The sequence below is a fragment of the Chiloscyllium plagiosum genome, chromosome 9 (genome assembly GCF_004010195.1).
Source record: "Chiloscyllium plagiosum isolate BGI_BamShark_2017 chromosome 9, ASM401019v2, whole genome shotgun sequence".
Taxonomy (NCBI): Eukaryota; Metazoa; Chordata; class Chondrichthyes; order Orectolobiformes; family Hemiscylliidae; genus Chiloscyllium; species Chiloscyllium plagiosum.
The window spans coordinates 36,639,003-36,659,582 of record NC_057718.1 but is presented as its reverse complement, the minus strand read 5'-3'; the positions used below and the strand labels follow the sequence as shown (position 1 = coordinate 36,659,582).

Here is a 20,580-nt window from a genome sequence, read left to right as displayed (position 1 = left end):
AGTCCAAAATGGATAACCTCACATTTGCTTAAGTTACAGGAGAAAAACAGCTGTTTAATGGCCCTTGCCCCTCTTGACCTAATTAACTATAACCTTGTTTTTCTAAAGCAGTAGTCCAGTTTTGGTGCTAACCTTCTGATGTTGTGAGCCCGTCCTCTCCCACAACTTCCTCCTACCACATTCAAGTTGATCTAACTTTCCTCATTTTTGTATACAGCATTCTAGTTTACAAGGAATGCTTGATCCCTGCCTGCCCCAAGTTAACCACAATGTAATTGTTCATTGGCTGGTCCTTGCTGTTTGGTGGGTGTTACATTTAGAGCTGAAAATGTGTTGCTGGAACAGCGCAGCAGGTCAGGCATCCAGGGAACAGGAGAATCGACGTTTCGGGCATAAGCCCTTCTGCCCGAAACGTTGTTTCTCCTGTTCCTTGGATGCTGCCTGACCTGCTGCGCTGTTCCAGCAACACATTTTCAGCTCTGATCTCCAGCATCTGCAGACCTCACTTTCTCCTCAAAGGTGTTACATTTACCCTGTCAAACTTTTAAAGTCTGCCAAACAATGCTGCCTTGATTTATTGCCCACTTGTCCTATTTTCATCTCAGCATTTGGCTTAGCACCATCTGTTTGTCCAGTTATCAAGCAGCCCATTCCACATATCCCAACCCCTGCCAGCAAGATAGGAAATGTTCCATTCAATCACAGTTTGATCTGCATCTGTGCTTGCAGTTTTCGATTATGCAAAAGCAAAATCCTGCAGATGCCTTTTATCTGAATTAAAAACACAAAATGCTGAAAGAATTCAGCTGTGGCAGCACCTATGGGGTATACATAGCTGACCTTTTTTCAAGACTGGGAGAAGTTAGGGATATGCTTTTAAGCAAATACAAATGTGGGGGGAAGGTGGGGTAGCATTGAGAAAGAAAGGTTTGCGATTGGCTGGATACAAGTAAGAACGTGCTTTCTGTGCATAATGAGGATAAAAAATCTTAATTCAAAGGCAATATTAGGATGAATGATGAAGAACTTGAATATAGTGTAGGTTGAATAAAGTAGTAAGAGAGAGATGGGGAGAGTCTTCCAAAGCTTTAAGCCTAAAAACATCCTGAAGGTAAGGAAATTGATGCTTGGGGTGTATGTGTGGCTGGGGAATAGAAAGAGTTGCAAACTTGCAGATTTCTTAATATCTTAAATCATGGAAGGCTAGAAGGGTTTGGAATTTTGTATTTAGAAATGTTTTAAAATACAAATTGTTTCATGGGAATAAATATAAAGCACAGAGGGCTCTTCTTAATCTTCACAAAGTAAAACTTTGCGAAGAATGTGTTTACTATGCAGACACAGCGTGCTTTATTTAAATAAGCTTCTGGTCATACCCCGTATGTCTTCAAAAGGTGATTGAGATATGTCATTGGTTTGTCTTGAAGTAGCTGTTTGTGAAGCAAGAAAAAGCTTAGAATGCTATATAGTACACATTTTAGCCTTTTGGAATGTTGGATGACATTCATATATTGGCCCTTTGCCTTAATACTTGAAACTAAATTGTCCAGGATTTGGAAATTAAATTTCTGAAATGTCTATATTTTAACATTCTGAACCTCTGCAGGCTAAATAGAATTTAAGGTATTTGGAACTGGAACCTATTTTTATAAAAGCTATTTATAATAAATATGAAATTACTATCAGTTTTGCTGCAGTAAAATCTTTTTTTCGAAAATAAATTATTTTAGCACTTGTAGCTCTTCATCTTGTTTTAAGTCTAGTATTTTCATAGAACCATTTTGCTTTAAAATGCATTTTAGTGGATAGTTGGCTAATTTTACTCCAGTTCGAAATTGGCATGCCACTGTTTTGCTTTTTGTGGAAATTTTCTTTATAGAACTGCCAGTCTGGGTTCAAGTGTTTTAACTTAGCTGCTCGGAGGAGGAATGTAGGAATTTAATTCAGTGCAGTAAATATCCTTAACTGGAACCTGCTTTTCCTTCTTTTGCTTTTTAAGATCTATTGAAAACCATATGTACAGTACCATATTCTGAAATATTCCCTCTATGTTAATACAGGTCGTTCTGCTATTAGGCGACGGTTGTGTTCTTGTGTAACCTCGACGATAGAAAATTGCTCTGTATAAGATTGCTAATAGAAAATCGCTATATACGTTCATTAGAAAGTTCACGTTATCCAAACAACATCCACAATTCATCAATCACGTTATAGCCAATTCATGCTGACAAAACGTGCATTGTAACAAAACAATCTGTATATTATATTGAACATTTTGATACAGACAATATCCCAAAGTGTCTGTATCAAGCAGGAATTTAGAAACATAAATATGAAAATGGGCTTAATTGAGACAAATGCAAAATAATACATACACACAATATTTATTTCTGAAGTATACAGCAAGGAATGCATGAAAAATGAGCGCTTCCTAGAGTTAGCTAACCAGATTAATTACTTACATGCAAATTAAATAGAAGTTCTGGATAGACTAACAGAACCCTACAAATAAATTTTCAGGAATAGTTTGTGTTCATCCCACAATTGCTCGGAGACTAGGATGTAATCTGTTGAACATCATGGATGAGGTACCTCGAGGTAGTGAACAATTTAATGGGATGTCCATTTTTCAAAGCAAATTATCCAAAGAGTTGATGCATACTAGACTGGGAAAAAAAGTATGTTTCAATTAGGTAAACTGTAAGGAAGTCCAAATAAGGAACAGACTGACAAATCATCATTGGAAAGTTCTTAAGTATAAGAAGGCAATGGTGTGATATCACTGAACTAGTTATCTAGAATACTAGAATTCCTGAAGCAGGGCTTAATCCCGAAACGTCGATTCTCCTGTTCCTTGGATGCTGCCTGACCTGCGCTTTTCCAGCAACACATTTTCATCTAGAATACTAGGCTAATATTCTGGTGAAATTGGTTTGAATCTCATCATGGCAAGCCCTGACTTTGATAAGCTTTGAACAGTTGTAGTCAAACTTTTTTTTTCATTAAATTGGTTGTCAAAAGGGAGCAAATAATGAACTCACTGCGACCCTCACTTCATGCTCACCCACCTTTAATGTGCAATCCCACATTGATTCTAGGTCTTGAGTGAATGTTTTCAATGCCACTACTCTGCTGGGACTGGTGACACAAACCTGCTGACCTTTGGCTGGTGGGACTTTGATTATTGGGAAACTCAATTGCATAAAAAGCTGAGCAATCACTAATTGTTTGTATGAAGGACATTAGATTTGGCCAGGCCTCCTGTAGAGAATATCCCTGCTGCTTCTCCACCCAATGTGCGCGATGGCCTGCCAGTGTCCTGGATCAGAATCTCCCAGTTCTTGACCTCTTCCAGATTGTCTGTCTTCAGTTACAAACATTTCAAAACTTCAATTGGCTCATTTTGTAGCCTCTTCTCTAATGTTAAACCTAGCTTATTAACTTCTCAGTGTAAAATAGATATTAATTTTTGAAATCCTTTTGTGCCTTACATTTTGTATTATTGGGAAAAATAATTCTTGAAGGTTTTTGTCCTGCATTCATCAGGTCACTTTTCAAGAAATGCTAACATAAAAGGCAAATAACTGTATGTGAGGAGACAGCTGATTGCTTCTATCAGTGATGATTGGTTAACCATCGCCGTAGAATATGCACTAGTTAAGAGTCTAACATTGAACTGCTGAGCTTTGTTTTAAATTCTTAACCAAGCAAGTTGCCTCTGTATGGTGAAGAAATGAACCAGAGAATGGTTGACAGCTATTTTTGATTTGAAATGAGAGCAGTTTGCAAATTAATTCTGAAAGCAATACCAAATAACTCTTTGCAGCTCACTTCTGTAAATTTTCATCATACCTTTAGCTCAGTTTTGTTTTTCTTTCTGTTTAGATGATAGCATATCTGGTGCAAGCACATCAGATGTCCAAGACCGCCTTTCATCCCTTGAATTGAGGGTCCAACAGCAGGAGGATGAGATCACAGTGCTGAAAGCAGCCTTGGCTGATGTACTCAGACGCTTAGCCCTATCTGAAGATCAGACTGCCTCCATGAGGAAAACGGCACCTGGGAAAGGTGAGATATATTGTAGTAAATACCCATGCAAAAATATTTATTGATTTGTTTACTTGACATGCTGTAGTTGTGGTTAAAGAATATCCAACAAAAATTTTGATTATATATTAACTTAGCAATGTCAGAAACAAGTTAACTTGAAACTCTTTTAAAGCACTGCACATTAGTTTTTCTTCGTATGATGTCTTGGGTTCTTTAAGATGTTTGCAGCATAAATTTGGTTGCATATATTTGTGACTTGAAGACTCTATCAACAAATTGTTATTAATTTGACACCGATGTTTGAATCCTCAAACAATTTCCTAGTTCAGTCTTTAATCAAAGGTTTCTCTCGGATTAAAGTGTGAAAACGCTAGGTTTTTTCCACTGTAAAAATTTCAGTTTAAGCTCTTCTGAAGTGACTGCAGTATTTACATATTCTTTAAATTTGCTGACCTTGTTCTGAAGAACAAGGGGATAGAAGCACTATAAAATAGAAACAGAAAATACTAGAATTGTGCAGATCAGTAAGGATCAAAAAAATTTATACTCAAACTGGCCTACTTTGTTTCAGTTATATTGATTGGATTTTCTTTTTGGAAACTTGTAACTCCTAAGTGAGATATCAGTGCTTATGTGGAATTCTTCTTTGTGATTGTAATAATAATTTCTATTTTTTTTTGTTCATTCTTGGGATGTATACTTGTAAGTCTGCTTAGATATCCATAATTGCTCTTGAGGTTGATGGAGCATAACCTTCTTGAACACCTATTGTTCATTTGGATTATAGTGTGTTGTGACTTTTACATCAATAACTAGTGCTACGTAATTTCAAAGGACAGGAGTCCACAATATTACTGCAGACATACAGATATGCACAGACTAAATCAGATAAGGATAACAGTGAACTGCGTAGATTTTTGGGATAGTTGAATTGTTTCATTATTATTAATACTAGTTTGTTCAAGATTGATTTAATTAGTTGAATTTAAATTGCAAAGTACAGGTAGTGAAAATTAGACTCATGTCTCTGTGTCATGAGTCCATAGGTATGAGCAAGAGTAGAGCCTGTTGTGTTATTCAACGAGATCATGGCTGATGTGAGACATACCCCTGAATATCTTTGATCAACAGAAATAATTTTAGATTCACATTAATCTTTGATGTAGAATTAATTACTATTTGCTCGATGGAGGTCCAAATTTCTACCACCACTTAATGTGAAAAGATGTCTGTTAATGCTCTAATTTTTGAAATATTCCTCTGAGCCCTCAACCCTTTCATGAATGGAAAAAGGGAGGAGCTATCTGTTCACCTTAATGCCTTAAACCTGAATAAAATCGCCCTCCCCATCTAAGTTCTAGGAACCAAAATTCTAGTTTGTTTAATGTCTCCACATAGTATAATCTGTGGGTTACTAATCCAGTAACATAACCTCTATGCTGTTTTTCTTTGTCTACCAAAAGGCTAATTAAAATTTGAAGCACTCCTGTTCGAACATACTGAATGATAGTTGATGTACATTAATTTGGTTGAAACCTCTGCCTTCAATGTTGATTTAATTTACTGCATGGGCTTCGTATCTGGAATTGTTTGAGCCAGAAAATATGAGGAGAAAATGTAAGAAGCAAATGTGGAGATTGTGGAAAAAGAGGGGGAAAAGAAACATGATTTCGGACTAGCACAAGCATTGTTCGGCAAGGAAGAATTTATTTATTCTGCTTAGAGAATAGCCATTGTAGGTAGAAAATTAGCTTTTTTGTAGAACTTACTTTGAAGACTTAGTTTAATTTTCAAGTATTTGCTGTTGCAATACCCATAAATGAATCACTAAACACCAACAGTGGGCAAAAGGCCATTTAACTCTGGACACTCAAGTTTTTCCTTGAGATAGAAACTGCAGTATAATGAATAGGAACTTAAATATATTCAGGAAATCTTGGACTTTGCAGGCGTGGCTAGCATCTCTTGCTCATCTTAGAGGGTGTACTGTGCAACCCAAGACTACAACCAAGGAATTCAGCGCAGAGTGTGAATCAGACTTGAGGTTTTTCTTCTGTAAGGAATAGCAATGTTTTTAAAAATGTATTGATTCGAGGGGTGTGGGCTTTCCTGGTTTTTGACCTAGTTGCTGTGAAGCAATGGCAATATATTTCCAAATCAGAATGGAGAGGTCGGTAACACCCTATATTTGATGTCTTTGTCCTTCTAAATGATAGAATTATCGTGGATTTGGAATGTGCTGTCTAAGATGCCTTGGCGACTTGCTGGTGTTCATTTTGTAGGTGGTAGGCTGTGGTTAGCACTGTTGCCTCACAGTGCTAGGGATCCGGGTTCAATTTCAACCTTGGGTGACTGTCTATGTGGAGTTTACACGTTCTCCATCTCTGCGTGGGTTTCCTCCCACAGTTCAAAGATGTGCCAGTTAGGTGGATTGGCTATGGGAAATGTCAGATTATGGGGGCAGGGTTGGGATTTGGGGGTTTTGGGTGGTGCTCTTTGGAGGATGGGGCAGAGTTGATAGGCCAAATGGTCTGTTTCCACACTTTAGGGTTCTATGATCCATGATTGAACGTTGGTGATCGAGACTCTGAATGTTTGAGGATATAGCACCACTTAAATGGGCTGCTTTGTCTTCAATCTTGCCAAATTTCGAGTGTCATGAATTGTTTCCTGTGTTCCTAAGGACAATGTACAAAAATCAGGTTTAGCAACATCTCAGGTATTTTTGCTGTTCGAAATCACTTTAGTAATATTGAAAAGATCAATATGTTGCTCAAAATGAAAAGCTTCTCTTATGTTTATCTTTGAGAGGGAAGGGGAGAAAATGTTTTGTTACTTCTAATTACAATTAAATTTAATTACTTATGGCTGTGTCAGAGACTATCATGTGTCGTTTAGAATATACTCCATTATTTTTAAAGTATTGTGCAATATTATGAATCCATCACCACACTCAGGTACATTACTATTACATTCTAAAGACTATTTACTGCTGGATTACACCACTGGAAACTACTCATACAGGCAATTGAAGCCACCTTTAAGACTTAGAGATTGAACTCCTCCTTTCTTTTTGCTGAGTCCAATCTTAGCCTCTTCACTAAAACAAGCAAAAAGGACTACAATTGAGAACCTTTGTGGTCAATCGCTAAATAAACAGATAATGTCCAAAGATAATACTGGGATCTAACTGCTTGTTTAACTTGACCCGTTGTGATTTTCTTGCAAGAAATTTTAAGAAGTCAGACAAGAAGAGGTCCCAAATGTAAGGACACTTTTTAAAAAAAAAACTCTCAACTACTTTTTTTGTTATGACAACTATTCATTCAGGTCTTTGCAATGACTTCCTGCTGTCTGCCAGCTGTTTTGCCTGGAGACCATCAAGACTTTGCAGGTCTAGTTGAGATATTAGAATCTCCTAGGCCTCTAGTTGCTGTGATTAAGGTGATTGGCTGAGCACTTCAAACCTTGTTTGTAATCCCAACTCGCCTGGAATGGCCAGGAATCTCTCTGGATCAGCATCTGCAAGTGGCCAGAGGAAGCTTTCTGGGAGATAAATTGCATTACCAAAAGCGCTGGGAGCAGATTGTAGACAGCTTTGTCAAAAGTGTGTTTTGCTTTTCTGTCCTGTTTGGCCTGTACCATTTTTAATGCTGGCACTACATCTGTGGTGCGTGCACTCTTGGTGCTTGCAGTGCTGACCATCACAGTCCAATAGAAAAAGAAACAAAAGCAAAGATTCACAAGGATATTGCCAGGGTTGGAGGATGTGAGCTATAGGGAGAGGTTGAATAGGCTGGGGTTGTTTTCCCTGGAGCATCGGAGGCTGCAAGGTGACCTTTATAGAGGTTTATAAAATCATGAGGGGCATGGATAGGGTAAGTAGACAAAGTATTTTCCGTGGGGTGGGGGAGTCCAGAACTAGAGGGCATAGATTTAGAGTGAGAGGGGAAAGATATAAAAGAGACCTAAGCAACAACTTTTTCACAGATGGTGGTACGTGTATGGAATGAGCTGCCAGAGGAAGTGGTGGAGGCTGGTACAATTGCAACATTTAAAAGGCAGCTGGATGGGTATATGAATAGGAAGAGTTTGGAGGGATATGGGCCGAATGCTGGCAGGTGGGCCAAGATTGGGTTGGGATATCTGGTTGGCTCGGACGAGTTGGACTGAAGGGCCTGTTTCCGTGCTGTACATCTCTATAATTCTATAACTCCATAACTGCAGATGCTGGAAATCAGAAATAAAACCAAATTGCTGGAAAAACTCAGCAGGTCTAGTAGCACCTGTGGAGGAAAATGGGTTTAAACTTTCAGGTCCAGTCACCTTCCTTCAGTTCTTCAGGCAGTTCTGAAGAAGGTTCTCTGGACCTGAAACATAAACTAATTTCTCTTCTCAGATGCTGCCAGACCTGCTGAGTTTTTCCGGCAATTTGTTTTTGTTTCTGATAGTCCAGTAGGAAGTTCTCTCGTTACTCTATGCTAGTTATATGTGAGTGCTTTACTCTTGAATGAAATGTGCAAATTGTATTGCTGTAGTTCTAATTTGTTACTGCAGGTCTGGTGAAGGACTCTTAAATGATCCAGGGACAATCTGAGCTGGAGCTGGGAGTTTTCAGAAATGGATGGGATTGTCTTTTATGTAAATCAGGGCAGGGTGATCATTCACAAAATGAAGTGCACTTTTCACCTTAATTTCTTGAGGCAGAGTGATACTTTGCGTATATTTGGAGGCTGAAAGCTGCTTGCACAAAAGTGTCAGGTGATTCAGCTTCCAGTTGAACAGTCAGCGAATTTTGATGACTTCAAGTCTTAAATCAATGTCAGATTTGCAAGACAGCAGGTTTATTTTCATAAAATAAATTTGGGCTAGAGCCACTTCTACTAAAGTGGCAAGATATTCATATTTCACCTCAGATATTGCTAATTTTCCAGTGTTTTCAGTTTGCAGTTTGGATGCCTGCACCTAGTGAATGAAAGTTTTTCTTTTTTTAAAAAAACTGCTGATTTGGTTATGTTTTCAATCCAGTGGGCAAGCTGTCAGTATACTGTGTAGTTACTTACTGTAATCTGACTTTCTCATTAAATTCAATGTGGTTTAATTATCATTTTACTTTTGTTGTTGCCCTTTTCGTTATTAGTCTCCACTGTTTTTGAAACTGTAGTCCTCGAGTCCATTAGATGTGTTTTTTTGATACCTGTTGACATCTGGCCAAGTGTTTACATCAGCTAACCCCCGAGAATGTGTCAATATTTGCAATTGTTCCGAGACCAATTGTGCCATGCCACTAGCTGATGCCTCCCAAAGGAGTGTATGCAATTCTTGCTCTTGTCCACGGGACACTTGTCCAGAGTTAAAACTATGGCTAGTGTTTTTAATGCACATGTCAAGCTGTGACATGACATTCCAACTCAATGTTCTGACCAATGAATGCAAGCATGCCAAAAGGCGGCGGCATCACCCTATCTACCTGTGACTCAACTTTCAAGGAACTATGCACCTGCATCCCAAAGTCTCTCTGGCAACACTCCCCAGCTCCCTACCATTAACTGTATAAGTCCTGCCCTGATTTGCCTCCCCATCATGCAACACTCCTACATTTATCTAAATTAAATTCCATCTGCCACTCCTTGGCCCACTGGCCCATCTGATCAAGGTGCCGTTGTACTCTGACATCTTATTTGTCCACTATACCACCTATTCTGGTGTCATCTGCAAACTTACTGACCATACCTCTTATGTTCACATCAAAATTATTTATATCATGACAAAAAGCAATGTACCCAGCACTGTTTCTTGTGGACACAACTGGTTGCAGGCCTCCAGTCCAAAAAGCAGCCTTCACTAAAACTCTCTCTATTGCCTACCTTCAACCCAATTTTGTATCCAATTTGCTAGCTCCCTGTATGATCTAACCTTATTAACTAGTCTACTATGCGGCACCTTGTCGAGCATTTTGCTGAAGTCTATGTAGGCAATGTCTACATCTCTGCCTTTACCAGTCGTCTTTGTCACCTCTTCAAAAAAAAAACTCCAAGTTAATGAGACATGATTTCCCATGCACAGCCATGCTGACCACCCCACTCACTCCTTGCCTTTTCAAATGCATGTAGATTCTGTCCCTCAAAATACTGTCTAACAACTTTGCTATTGATGTAAGGCTATAGTTCCCTGGCTTTTCATTACAGCCTTTCTTAAATAACAGCACTACATTTGTCAACTCCCAGTCTTCTGGCACCTCACCAGTGGCTGTCGATGATGTAAATAATCTCAGCAAGGGGCCCAGCAATCTCTTTCCTAGCTATCCACATGTTTTGGGAAGCATCTGATCAAGTCCTGGGGATTTATCCACTTTTTATGTATTTTAATACTTCCAGCACCACTACTTCAGTATTATGAACTCTTTCAAAGACATCAATATTTATTTCCCCAAGTTCCTTAGCTTTCAAGTCCTCCATAGTAAATATTGACAAAATATTTGTGTACTATCTCGCCAATCTCCTGGGGATCCATAATTGGATGGCCATACTATACTTTAAGGGGCCCTATTTTCTCCCTAGTTACTCTTTTTGGTCTGCTGACTTCCCTCTTCAGTAGATTCTTACTGCCCTTTATACTCCTTCAAGGATTGCTTCAAACCCAGCTGTTTATGCCGCTTCCTTTGTATTGATCAGAGCCTCAATTTCTCTTGTTATCCAGCATTCCATACCGGTTTATCCATGAAACTAACAGGAGCATACTGTCTCTGAATTCTCATCATGTCATTTTTAAAGACTTCCCAACCATCCCTTTTATGTGCGAATAGCCTCCCCCATTCAATTTTTGAAAGCTCCTGTCTAATGCTGTCAAAATTGGCAGTACTCCAATTTAGAACTTTAATTTTCGATCAAGTCTGTCTATTTCCATAACTATTTTATGATCACTGGACCCAATGTGCTCCCCCAGTGACACCTCAGTCACTTGTCCTGTCTTTCTTCCTAAGAGAAGATCAAGTATTGTTCGTTCTCTAGTAGGTGCATCCACATATTGAATAAGAAAGTTTTCTCGTACACAATAACAAATCTCTTCCCATCCAAACCCTTTACACTATGACAATCCCAGTTTATATTTGGAAAGTTAAAATCCCGACATTTACAACCATATTTTTCTTACGGATATCCGAGATCTCTTTACATACTTGCTTCTCAATTTCCTGCTGACTATTGCAGTGGCCTATATTACAATCTCAATAAGGTGATCATTTCTTTCTTTAAGTTCCACCCATATAACTTCACTGGATGATCTCCTAGGAATATTCTCCCTAAGTAGAAGTGTAATGTTATCTCCAATCAGAAACACCACTCGCCCTCCTCTTTGTCCCCTTTTCTATCCTTCCTGTAGTATCCATATCATGGTACATTAAGCTGCAAGTCTTGTCCATCCCTAAGCCAGGTTTCTGTAATAGCTGTGTTATCCCGTCCCATGTTCCCAACCATGCCTGAAATTCATCTGCCTTACCTGCTTCTTGCATTGAAGTAAGTGTAGTTGAATTTATCGGTCTTATCTCATTATCTGCCAATCTGTCTTGTCTGTCTTGACTGTTAGACTTCCTCCCCTTACCTACTTATGTACTTCTACCATTGTCAGGCTTTTCTCTTTTCTCATGATTACTTTGGTGTCTTCCAACATTTCCCTCGCTGCCTCATCCCAAGCAGCACTAGCAAATTTCGCCACAAGGATATTGGTCCTCTTCCAATTTGGGTGGAACCTGTTGCTCTTATACAGGTCATTTCTGAAGGAATCCCTGTGGTCCAAAAATGTGTCAGAGTCATAGAGATGTACAGCACGGAAAGTCCTTGTCCTTTACACCAGTCCCTCAGCCATGCATTCATCTGCTCTATCCTCCTTTTCCTACTCTCACTAGCCAGCGGGGTCTGTAATAGTCCAGATATTTCTACCCTCGAGGGCCTACTTTTTGACCTCCTGCCCAGTTTCCTACATTCTCCCTGCAGAACCTCATCCTTTTCCCTGCCTATGTTGTTGGTACCAATGTGCTGAAGACCTCCAGCTGGCCACTCCCCTTTCAGAATATTTTGCACCCGCTCCCACACAACCTTGACCCTGGCAGCAGGGAGGCAGCATACCATCCTGATATCTCTCTGGCTGCAGAAACATCTGTCTGTGCCCCTGACTAGCGAGTCCCCTGTTAGTATCGATCGCTTGGAACCTGACATACTCCTCATTACATACGAGCCAGTCACGGTGTCAGAAACCATTCTATCAGTCCTGGCTCATCAGATTTCAGAAGTTGGCTCTTCTTTCATGTAAACAAAGCTCCTACATGAATTTACAGTTTCTACAATTGATTTTTTTTTAATAGTTGTATCAAATTTGTAGCACATATTTGTCTCTAGGCTGTCGGGTTTAGTCAGTTATTGCAAGATTGGATTACAGGATCTTTGCTGAAAAAAATATCAGAATGCAATTCCCATGTCTCGGGTATCATGCCAGTCAGTGTTTAGGAATGGCATTCATGTTAGATTCTAAACATCATGAAGTCTAAGCTTGACCAGTTCCTTAACATAGATCCAATTATTGCACAATTATTCCCTTGTGCAATTCATGAATTTCCCTGGAATAGTTCAATCAGTTTCAGAACTGAGTCACTGAATTAAAAAGATCTAATTTTCATTCTGTCTCCTCCCCCCCTCCCCTCTCTTTCACTCTCCCCACCCCATCACCACCTGTCATAATCTAACCAGGGATATTCAGGAAAATACAAATGGGATGGATAATTGAAGCAAAAATTCAAGTGCCACCATGTTTCATTCAGAAAGTCTCAATAATTTTATTTCTTTGATGCTCCTGGATCTTTGGTACTGACTCTGTCAAGTTCTGCTGTTGAAATCTTTTACAGAAATTGCTCAGTGTGACACACAACATTTTGATGATCTAGGTTAATATTTCCCCCTTTGGAACTTTCTCCTCAAACTAGGGAATTTAACAATTGGATAATGTAAAAACCAGTATAATCTTCTCATTGTTTGCACCCTATGCACTTGTTTTTTTTTTCTGAGCATTCTCTTTATATATTATGAAACTTGCTAATGAAAAGCATTTTTTATAATCCAAATTAAAAGCAATGTTCTGTCAAAGCTGTGCAAGGCCAAGCAACTTTCAGAACTATATCATGCATGCCATGACAGGACATGGGAAATGCACAACCATAATCCCATTAAGGTACACATATGCTGTGTTCATATAGTAATTTTAAATACAGTTATTTATGAAAGTCTTTTAAATCTATCATGAATGAGGTGATAATGTCTATTTTTTTAAAAATTACTTGAGGTTTCTTGTATCTTGTTCACTCCAACATTTGATGGGATTATTATTATTAAAGGATTTCCGCCCATGTAGTTGAAAATAGTTTTGTATGGGGCATGAGCCAATTCTGATCAAATATGCATACATAAAGGAAGTAAGTGCACTTACTTAACGAACTTACCCTAAAACTGAAACAATACTGGAAAGAACGAAAATAGTTTTCTAAAATGTTTTGTATTGGGGGAAGGAATGCATTTTTAAAAAATCTAAGTTGGATCACTTGAAAAATAATTCAGCATCAACTTAACTCTGCGCAAGGCAGGGCAGGTGACTGAGGTAACTGAGGTGTCAGTGGGGGGGAGCACTTTGGGGCCAGCGACCATAATTCTATTCGTTTTAAAATAGTGATGGAAAAGGATAGACCAGATCTAAAAGTTAAAGTTCTAAATTGGAGAAAGGCCAATTTTGACAGTAATAGGCAAGAACTTTCAAAAGCTGATTGGAGGCAGATGTTCGCAGGTAAAGGGACGGCTGGAAACTGGGAAGCCTTCAGAAATGAGATAAGGATCCAGAGAAAGTATATTCCTGTCAGGGTGAAAGGGAAGGCTGGTAGGTATAGGGAATGCTGGATGACTAAAGAAATTGAGGGTTTGGTTAAGAAAAAGAAGGAAGCATATGTCAGGTATAGACAGGATAGATCGAGTGAATCCTTAGAAGAGTATAAAGGAAGTAGGAGTATACTTAAGAGGGAAATCAGGAGGGCAAAACGGGGACATGAGATAGCTTTGGCAAATAGAATTAAGGAGAATCCAAAGGGTTTTTACAAATATATTAAGGACAAAAGGGTAACTAGGGAGAGAATAGGGCCCCTCAAAGATCAGCTAGGTGGCCTCTGTGTGGAGCCACAGAAAATGGAGATACTAAATGAATATTTTGCATCAGTATTTACACTGAAAAAGGATATGGAAGATATAGACTGTAGGGAAATAGATGGTGACATCTTGCAAAATGTCCAGATTACAGAGGAGGAAGCGCTGGATGTCTTGAAATGGTTAAAGGTGGATAAATCCCCAGGAACTGATCAGGTGTACCCGAGAACTCTGTGGGAAGCTAGAGAAGTGATTGCTGGGCCTCTTGCTGAGATATTTGTATCATCGATAGTCACAGGTGAGGTGCTGGAAGACTGGAGGTTGGCAAACGTGGTGCCACTGTTTAAGAAGGGCGGTAAAAAGAAGTCAGGGAACAATAGACTGGTGAGCCTGACCTCGGTGGTGGGCAAGTTGTTGGAGAGAATCCTGAGGGACAAGATGTACATGTATTTGGAAAGCGAGGACTGATTCAGGATAGTCAGCATGGCTTTGTGCATGGGAAATCATGTCTCACAAACTTGATTGAGTTTTTTTGTTGAAATAACAAAGAAGATTGATGAGGGCAGAGCAGTAGATGTGATCTATATGGACTTCAGTAAGGTGTTTGACAAGGTTCCCCATGGGAGACTGATTAGCATGGATAGATCTCACGGAATATAGGGAGAACTAGCCATTTGGATACAGAACTGGCTCAAAGTTAGAAGACAGAGGGTGGTGATGGAGGGTTGTTTTTCAGACTGGAGGCCTGTGACCAGTGGAGTGCCACAAGGATTGGTGCTGGGCCCTTTACCTTTTGTCATTTATGTAAATGATTTGGATGCGAGCAGAAGAGGTACAGTTAGTAAGTTTGCAGATGACACCAAAATTGGAGGTATAGTGGACAATGAAGAGGGTTACCTCAGACTACAACAGGATCTGGACCAGATGGGCCAATGGGCCGAGAAGTGGCAGATGAAGTTTAATTCTGATAAATGCGAGGTGCTGCATTTTGGGAAAGCAAATTTTAGCAGGACTTATACACTTAATGGTAAGGTCCTAGGGAGTGTTGCTGAACAAAGAGACCTTGGAGTGCAGGTTTATAGCTCCTTGAAAGTGGAGTCGCAGGTAGATAGGATAGTGAAGGCGGCGTTTGGTACTTAGAGTATCGAGTACAGGAGTTGGGAGGTCATGTTGCGGCTGTACAGGACATTGGTTAGGCCACTGTTGGAATATTGCGTGCAATTCTGGTCTCCTTCCTATCTGAAAGATGTGAAACCTGAAAGGGTTCAGAAAAGATTTACAAGGATGTTGTCAGGGTTGGAGGATATGAGCTACGGAGCGAGGCTGAACAGGCTGGGGCTGTTTTCCTTGGAGCGTCGGAGGCTGAGGGGTAACCTGATGGAGGTTTACAAAATCATGAGGGGCATGGATAGGAAAAATAGACAACGTCTTTTCCCTGGGGCCGGGGAGTCCAGAACTAGAGGGCATAGGTTTAGGGTGAAAGGGGAAAGATATAAAAGAGACCTAAGAGGCAACGTTTTCACGCAGAGGGTGGTACGTGTATGGAATGAGCTGCTAGAGGATGTGGTGGAGGCTGTACAGTTGCAACATTTAAGAGGCATTTGGATGGGTATATGAATAGGAAGGGTTTGGAGGGATATGGGCTGGGTGCTGGCAGGTGGGACTAGATTGGGTTGGGATATCTGGTCGGCATAGACGGGTTGGACCGAAGGGTCTGTTTCCGTGCTGTACATCTCTATGACTCTAAGTAGCAAATTATTGAAAGTTGGAGTAAAGGCAATGGCCACAAGGCCAATTAGGTTTGTTTCAATGTTTATCTTCCCATGAACCAACTTCTCTAATTCCAAACTTCGTGTTTCTTCTCCCATTTAATATACCCTGTTTCCAGGCAAGAGTTTAATTATTTTTTAAAACCATTTCTATTAAATTTGTTTTGGAGATTCAACATTATTCCCACTTTTATTTGTGCAAATATAATTTTCTAACCTCCCTTCTTTGTGAGCTTAACCTTACATCCACAGAATTAATTGCTTTTGTTTGCAAGTAGTTAAGTATTTACCTGACCATGATCTTTCATAACCATGAACATTTGTTAGATTACTCTTTAAGCTTCTCAGTTTTACGAAGGTGTCCTGATTTACCCAGACCTCCTTCATAACAGAAACCCCTTATTCTTGTTAATATTATGATCTGAGATGATATTCCTGGATAAATATGATCCCAGAAAGAAACCCAGCTTGATAAATTATGTTAATTTTTTTCCTGGTGCTTAGTCACTGAAGCATTTTTACACAAGGCTGCATTCGTTCCTTAACAACAGAAAATATTTTTAAACGCAGAGCTATAGTTCGAGCAATTACAAAGACCTTAACGAAAGCAGCAGCACAGAGTTTCAATCTGTTCCCAACATTCGGGTTTTACAGATATCCAATCCCTGACCACTTTCACTTCTATCTCAATTCTTAAGTTTTTTTACAGTCATACAGCACGGAAACAGACCCATAAGTCCAACTTGTCTGTGCTGACAAGACATCCCAATCTGACCTAGTTCCATTTGCCAGTACTTGGTCCATATTACTGTAAACCCTTTCTATTCATTTACCTATCCAGACGTTGTAATTGGATGTAGGTTTGCTTGCTGAGCTGTCAAGGTTCATTTCCAGATGTTTGCTACCCTACTAGGTAACATCATCAGTGGGCCTCATGCTGAAAATTCCTTCTTTCTATTTATATATTTGGATTTCTTTGGATGTTATTTCCCGTGGTGAAGTCATTTCCTGTGGTGAAGTCACTTCCTGTTCCTTTTCTCAGGAGGTGGTAGATGGGGTCTAACTCGTGTGTTTGTTGATAGAGTCCCAGTAGGAATGCCATGCTTCTAGGAATTCTCGTGTGTGTCTTTGTTTGGACACACACATTGGACAAACAGGCAGAAAACTAGCCACCAGGATACATGAACACCAACTAGTCACAAAAAGACATGACCTTCTCTCACTAGTATCCTCACATACAGATGAGGAAGGACACCGCTTCGACTGGGACAACACATCCATTTTAGGACAAGGCAAACAGACACGCACAAGAATTCCTAGAAGCATGGCATTCCAACTGGAACTCTATCAACAATCCCATCGAGTTAGACCCCATCTACCACCCCCTGAGAAAAGGAACAGAAAGTGACTTCACCACAGGAAATAACATCACCACAGGGAATGACCTCACCAACTCAAAGAAATCCAAACACATAAATAGAAAGCAGGAGTTTTCACCATTGCTTCACCTGAGGCCCACTGAAGATGTTACCTAATAAAGTAACGAAACGTCTGGATATGAACCTTCCAGCTTAGTGAGCAAACCTACATCCAAAACCTCAACCGGAGCTACAAATCTTCTCAAAACACGCTGAGACTTTGTAATCCCCCCCCCCCCTCCAAGGAAAAAGACCTTAGCTATTCACCCTAACCATGCCCTTCCAGTTGCTTTTCCTTGGACTACAGGGACTGTGACTGTTTCACAATTTCTTTCCAAATCTGCTACCATAAAGCTTTCACGATCCTGGTGACCTAAATCTTTTCACCGTGTTCTCCCAACTTAGAAAACCCAGAAACTGAAACACTTCAGCCAAAGGTAACTGGTTCCCCTGGATTAAAAACCTGATTCTTATTCTAGAAGAAATTGTCCCCTCTGAACTGAATTCCTATATTCTCCTGAATGAATACCTTGAATCTTCTGTTCCAAAGTCAAAGCTAAACTGATTTTCTTGTCTGTTGTAAACTCCTCAGTTAAAACTGCAGGGCCTCTGCCAGGCACTTACTTGACTGCAATCGCGCGTGTTCTTTTTTGGCATTGATTAGCTTGTGTCACTCTTCCTAATGATGTTTTGATTTGCTCCAAAGAAAAGCCCGCACAAAACTGAATCACATTCGTCTTCCATTATTTTAAAAATCAAATCCAGAAATGCAAAATATATATTGAGCATCTTTCATCACAGCATTTTAAAATATATTGTATATTTTCAATTGCTTTTCTATCCTCCTTGTATTCTAGTACAGGGAATAGGTTAACTCACTTGGATGGATGGCTGGTTTGCCATACAAAGAGATGCCAACAGCATAGTTTCAGTTCCTGCACCAGCTGAGATTACCATGAAGGACTCTGCTTCTCAACTTCACCCCTTGCCTGAGGTGTGGTGACCCAACAGTTAACCCGCCAGCAGTTGTCTCTCTCTAATGAGAAAGCAGTCGAATGGGTCGAATGTGACTATAGCTGCTTTACTTATTGTTGCACTCAAAACTATAGCTAAATCTCTTATCAATGTGTCATCTAAAATTTGTTCAAGCTCACCATTACCTTTTCGCTATTTGCATCTTTCACAAGGATTTATAACCTCACCTGCTTGAGCATGCAAAAATGTTCGTTCTTTCTGCTCTTCTCAGTTTGAAATGTCACCCTTTCTACTGTTTAGTTCCTTTCCCTAATTTTATTTTCAATCCTGTATAGTTTTCTCATTGGCAATTTTCCCAATGATCATTCTTTTTAAGAAGGAAATACTTAAGGCAAAAAATGTAGATACTATGTGTTCGTTTCAGTTACTATGTTAACCTTCCCATGGTTATCTTTCTTAAAATGGCCATCCGACACGATAGGACATCTCTGTTGCTTTCCTGCCAAATTAAACCATGTACTAATCACAAGGTATTTTGACACATTGCTATTTATTCATTTTGGCACAATAATCTAATGTACCTACTGCGAGTTCCCAATGTAAATTCATGCCTACCAATGTGATGCTGTTAACTTTTTTAAAAAAAATTTTTAAATCGACAGTTTTTGTTTACAACATTTGCCCTTTTTTTTAATGTGCAGTCTGGACATTTTCGTTTGCAATACCAATATCAATACCTTTTGTTAAACCAGTCATTTTGCTGCATTATAATGTTAACGTATAGCCCTTCAGCACTGAGAAATAAGTGAATATTATGGTCGCCAGATACATAAGATTCCTGGCCTCTGTACTAGACTCCAAAGGTAATAGTAAAATGTTATGTCTTGAGACCATTTTTCACCCAGACTTGTTGAAATTTCTAACCCAGATGCCTAGTACGTTATTCATTACGATTTATAGTTTGGCAAGTAAAGTTAGAATTTAACTCAAAAATGAATTTTGTTTAAAAAAACTATTTGACCCCACTACTTATTACACTGGGGCTTTCAGGTCTCTCTCTTACTTTTATTCTGGGGATGATCAGGTTTTGCTGAAAATGAGCAATCATAAGCTGTTGAAAATCATAAACAAAGTCAGTGTAAAGAAAAACTAGAATTTTGAAGGAGTTTATACCAATTGTATTTTTTTAATCAAGATCTTCTACATCCAAAATGATGAGTTTAATCTGAACTAGATGACTGGGTATGACACTTGTGGCCCCATGAAATGCTTTCTAAGACTTTGTTTAAACAATGGATTGAAATACCTGGCTTTTATGGTGTCTACTTGCAATTAGTTTCTTGACCCCATTATAGCCTTCTATCCTTCATCAAAGCCTTACAACATTTGTTTTATTTTCTCACCCTAGGCTGTTCTCCCTGATCAGGTTCACTCTCCCAAAAACATTTCGCTTTCAATTTTCAAAGCTAATTTGCAGAATTTCCATTAATTTCTATCTCTCCAATGACTATGTGACCAAAGCTGATCTTCAGGCAAGTTAAGGACTGTATGAATTGGCTTTTCTAATTCCTTGTCAAGCTATTAAAATAATTTATTTGCTGAAATAGGTTCTATTCTATTTCCAGCACCAATGGAGTAATGTACTTGTTTAAGCATCTTTAAATGAGTAGACGAAATGAAAAGCCTAATCCATTTTGTATTGTGGTTGCTAGTTTTCAGAACCTACCAGTTCCTCAATGCTGAGGCCTAAACTGACTCTAATCTCTTCTAATATAGATACCCCTGTCATCAGCTAAGAATTAATATTCCACTTAATTGTTCCTAGGAAAACAGAACCTTAAGCAATTTCCAGGAAAACACAATTTGCAGCACTAACCTATGCCTTTATTAATTTTGAACTGCTTTTGTATATCTCAACCAGTAAGTCATCTAGCACTGTTGTTAAAACTTGAATTTTCCCCAAATCCAGGCAAAAAAAAGCACCTAGAAAAAATGTTGCAAGACTTCTGATAATATGCACATATTGGCCAGCAATAACTCATTGTTTTGATTTATCCCCAACTTTTGCAAAATTTAGCAGACCTTTCTGATTTGCCCTGCATTGTCTTTTTAGTTTTGTCCTTCTCTCATTATTTAACTTATCCCCCTTTCCTTTTCACTTGTCTCCTCCCCTTTCTCTCTCTTCCCCCCCCC

General features: G+C 39.2%; 1 protein-coding gene across 6 annotated transcripts in view; it reads left to right on the top strand.

Annotated features, from left to right (window-relative positions):
- The window catches only part of LOC122552779 (echinoderm microtubule-associated protein-like 4), a 299,840-nt gene that overhangs the window by 139,224 nt on the left and 140,036 nt on the right, over positions 1–20,580 (top strand). For all 6 annotated transcript variants that reach the window (XM_043695706.1, XM_043695703.1, XM_043695705.1 and 3 more), the window contains one exon: positions 3,886–4,068. In XM_043695706.1, the coding sequence (XP_043551641.1) occupies positions 3,886–4,068 (183 nt within the window). The remainder of the gene's footprint in view (positions 1–3,885; positions 4,069–20,580) is intronic.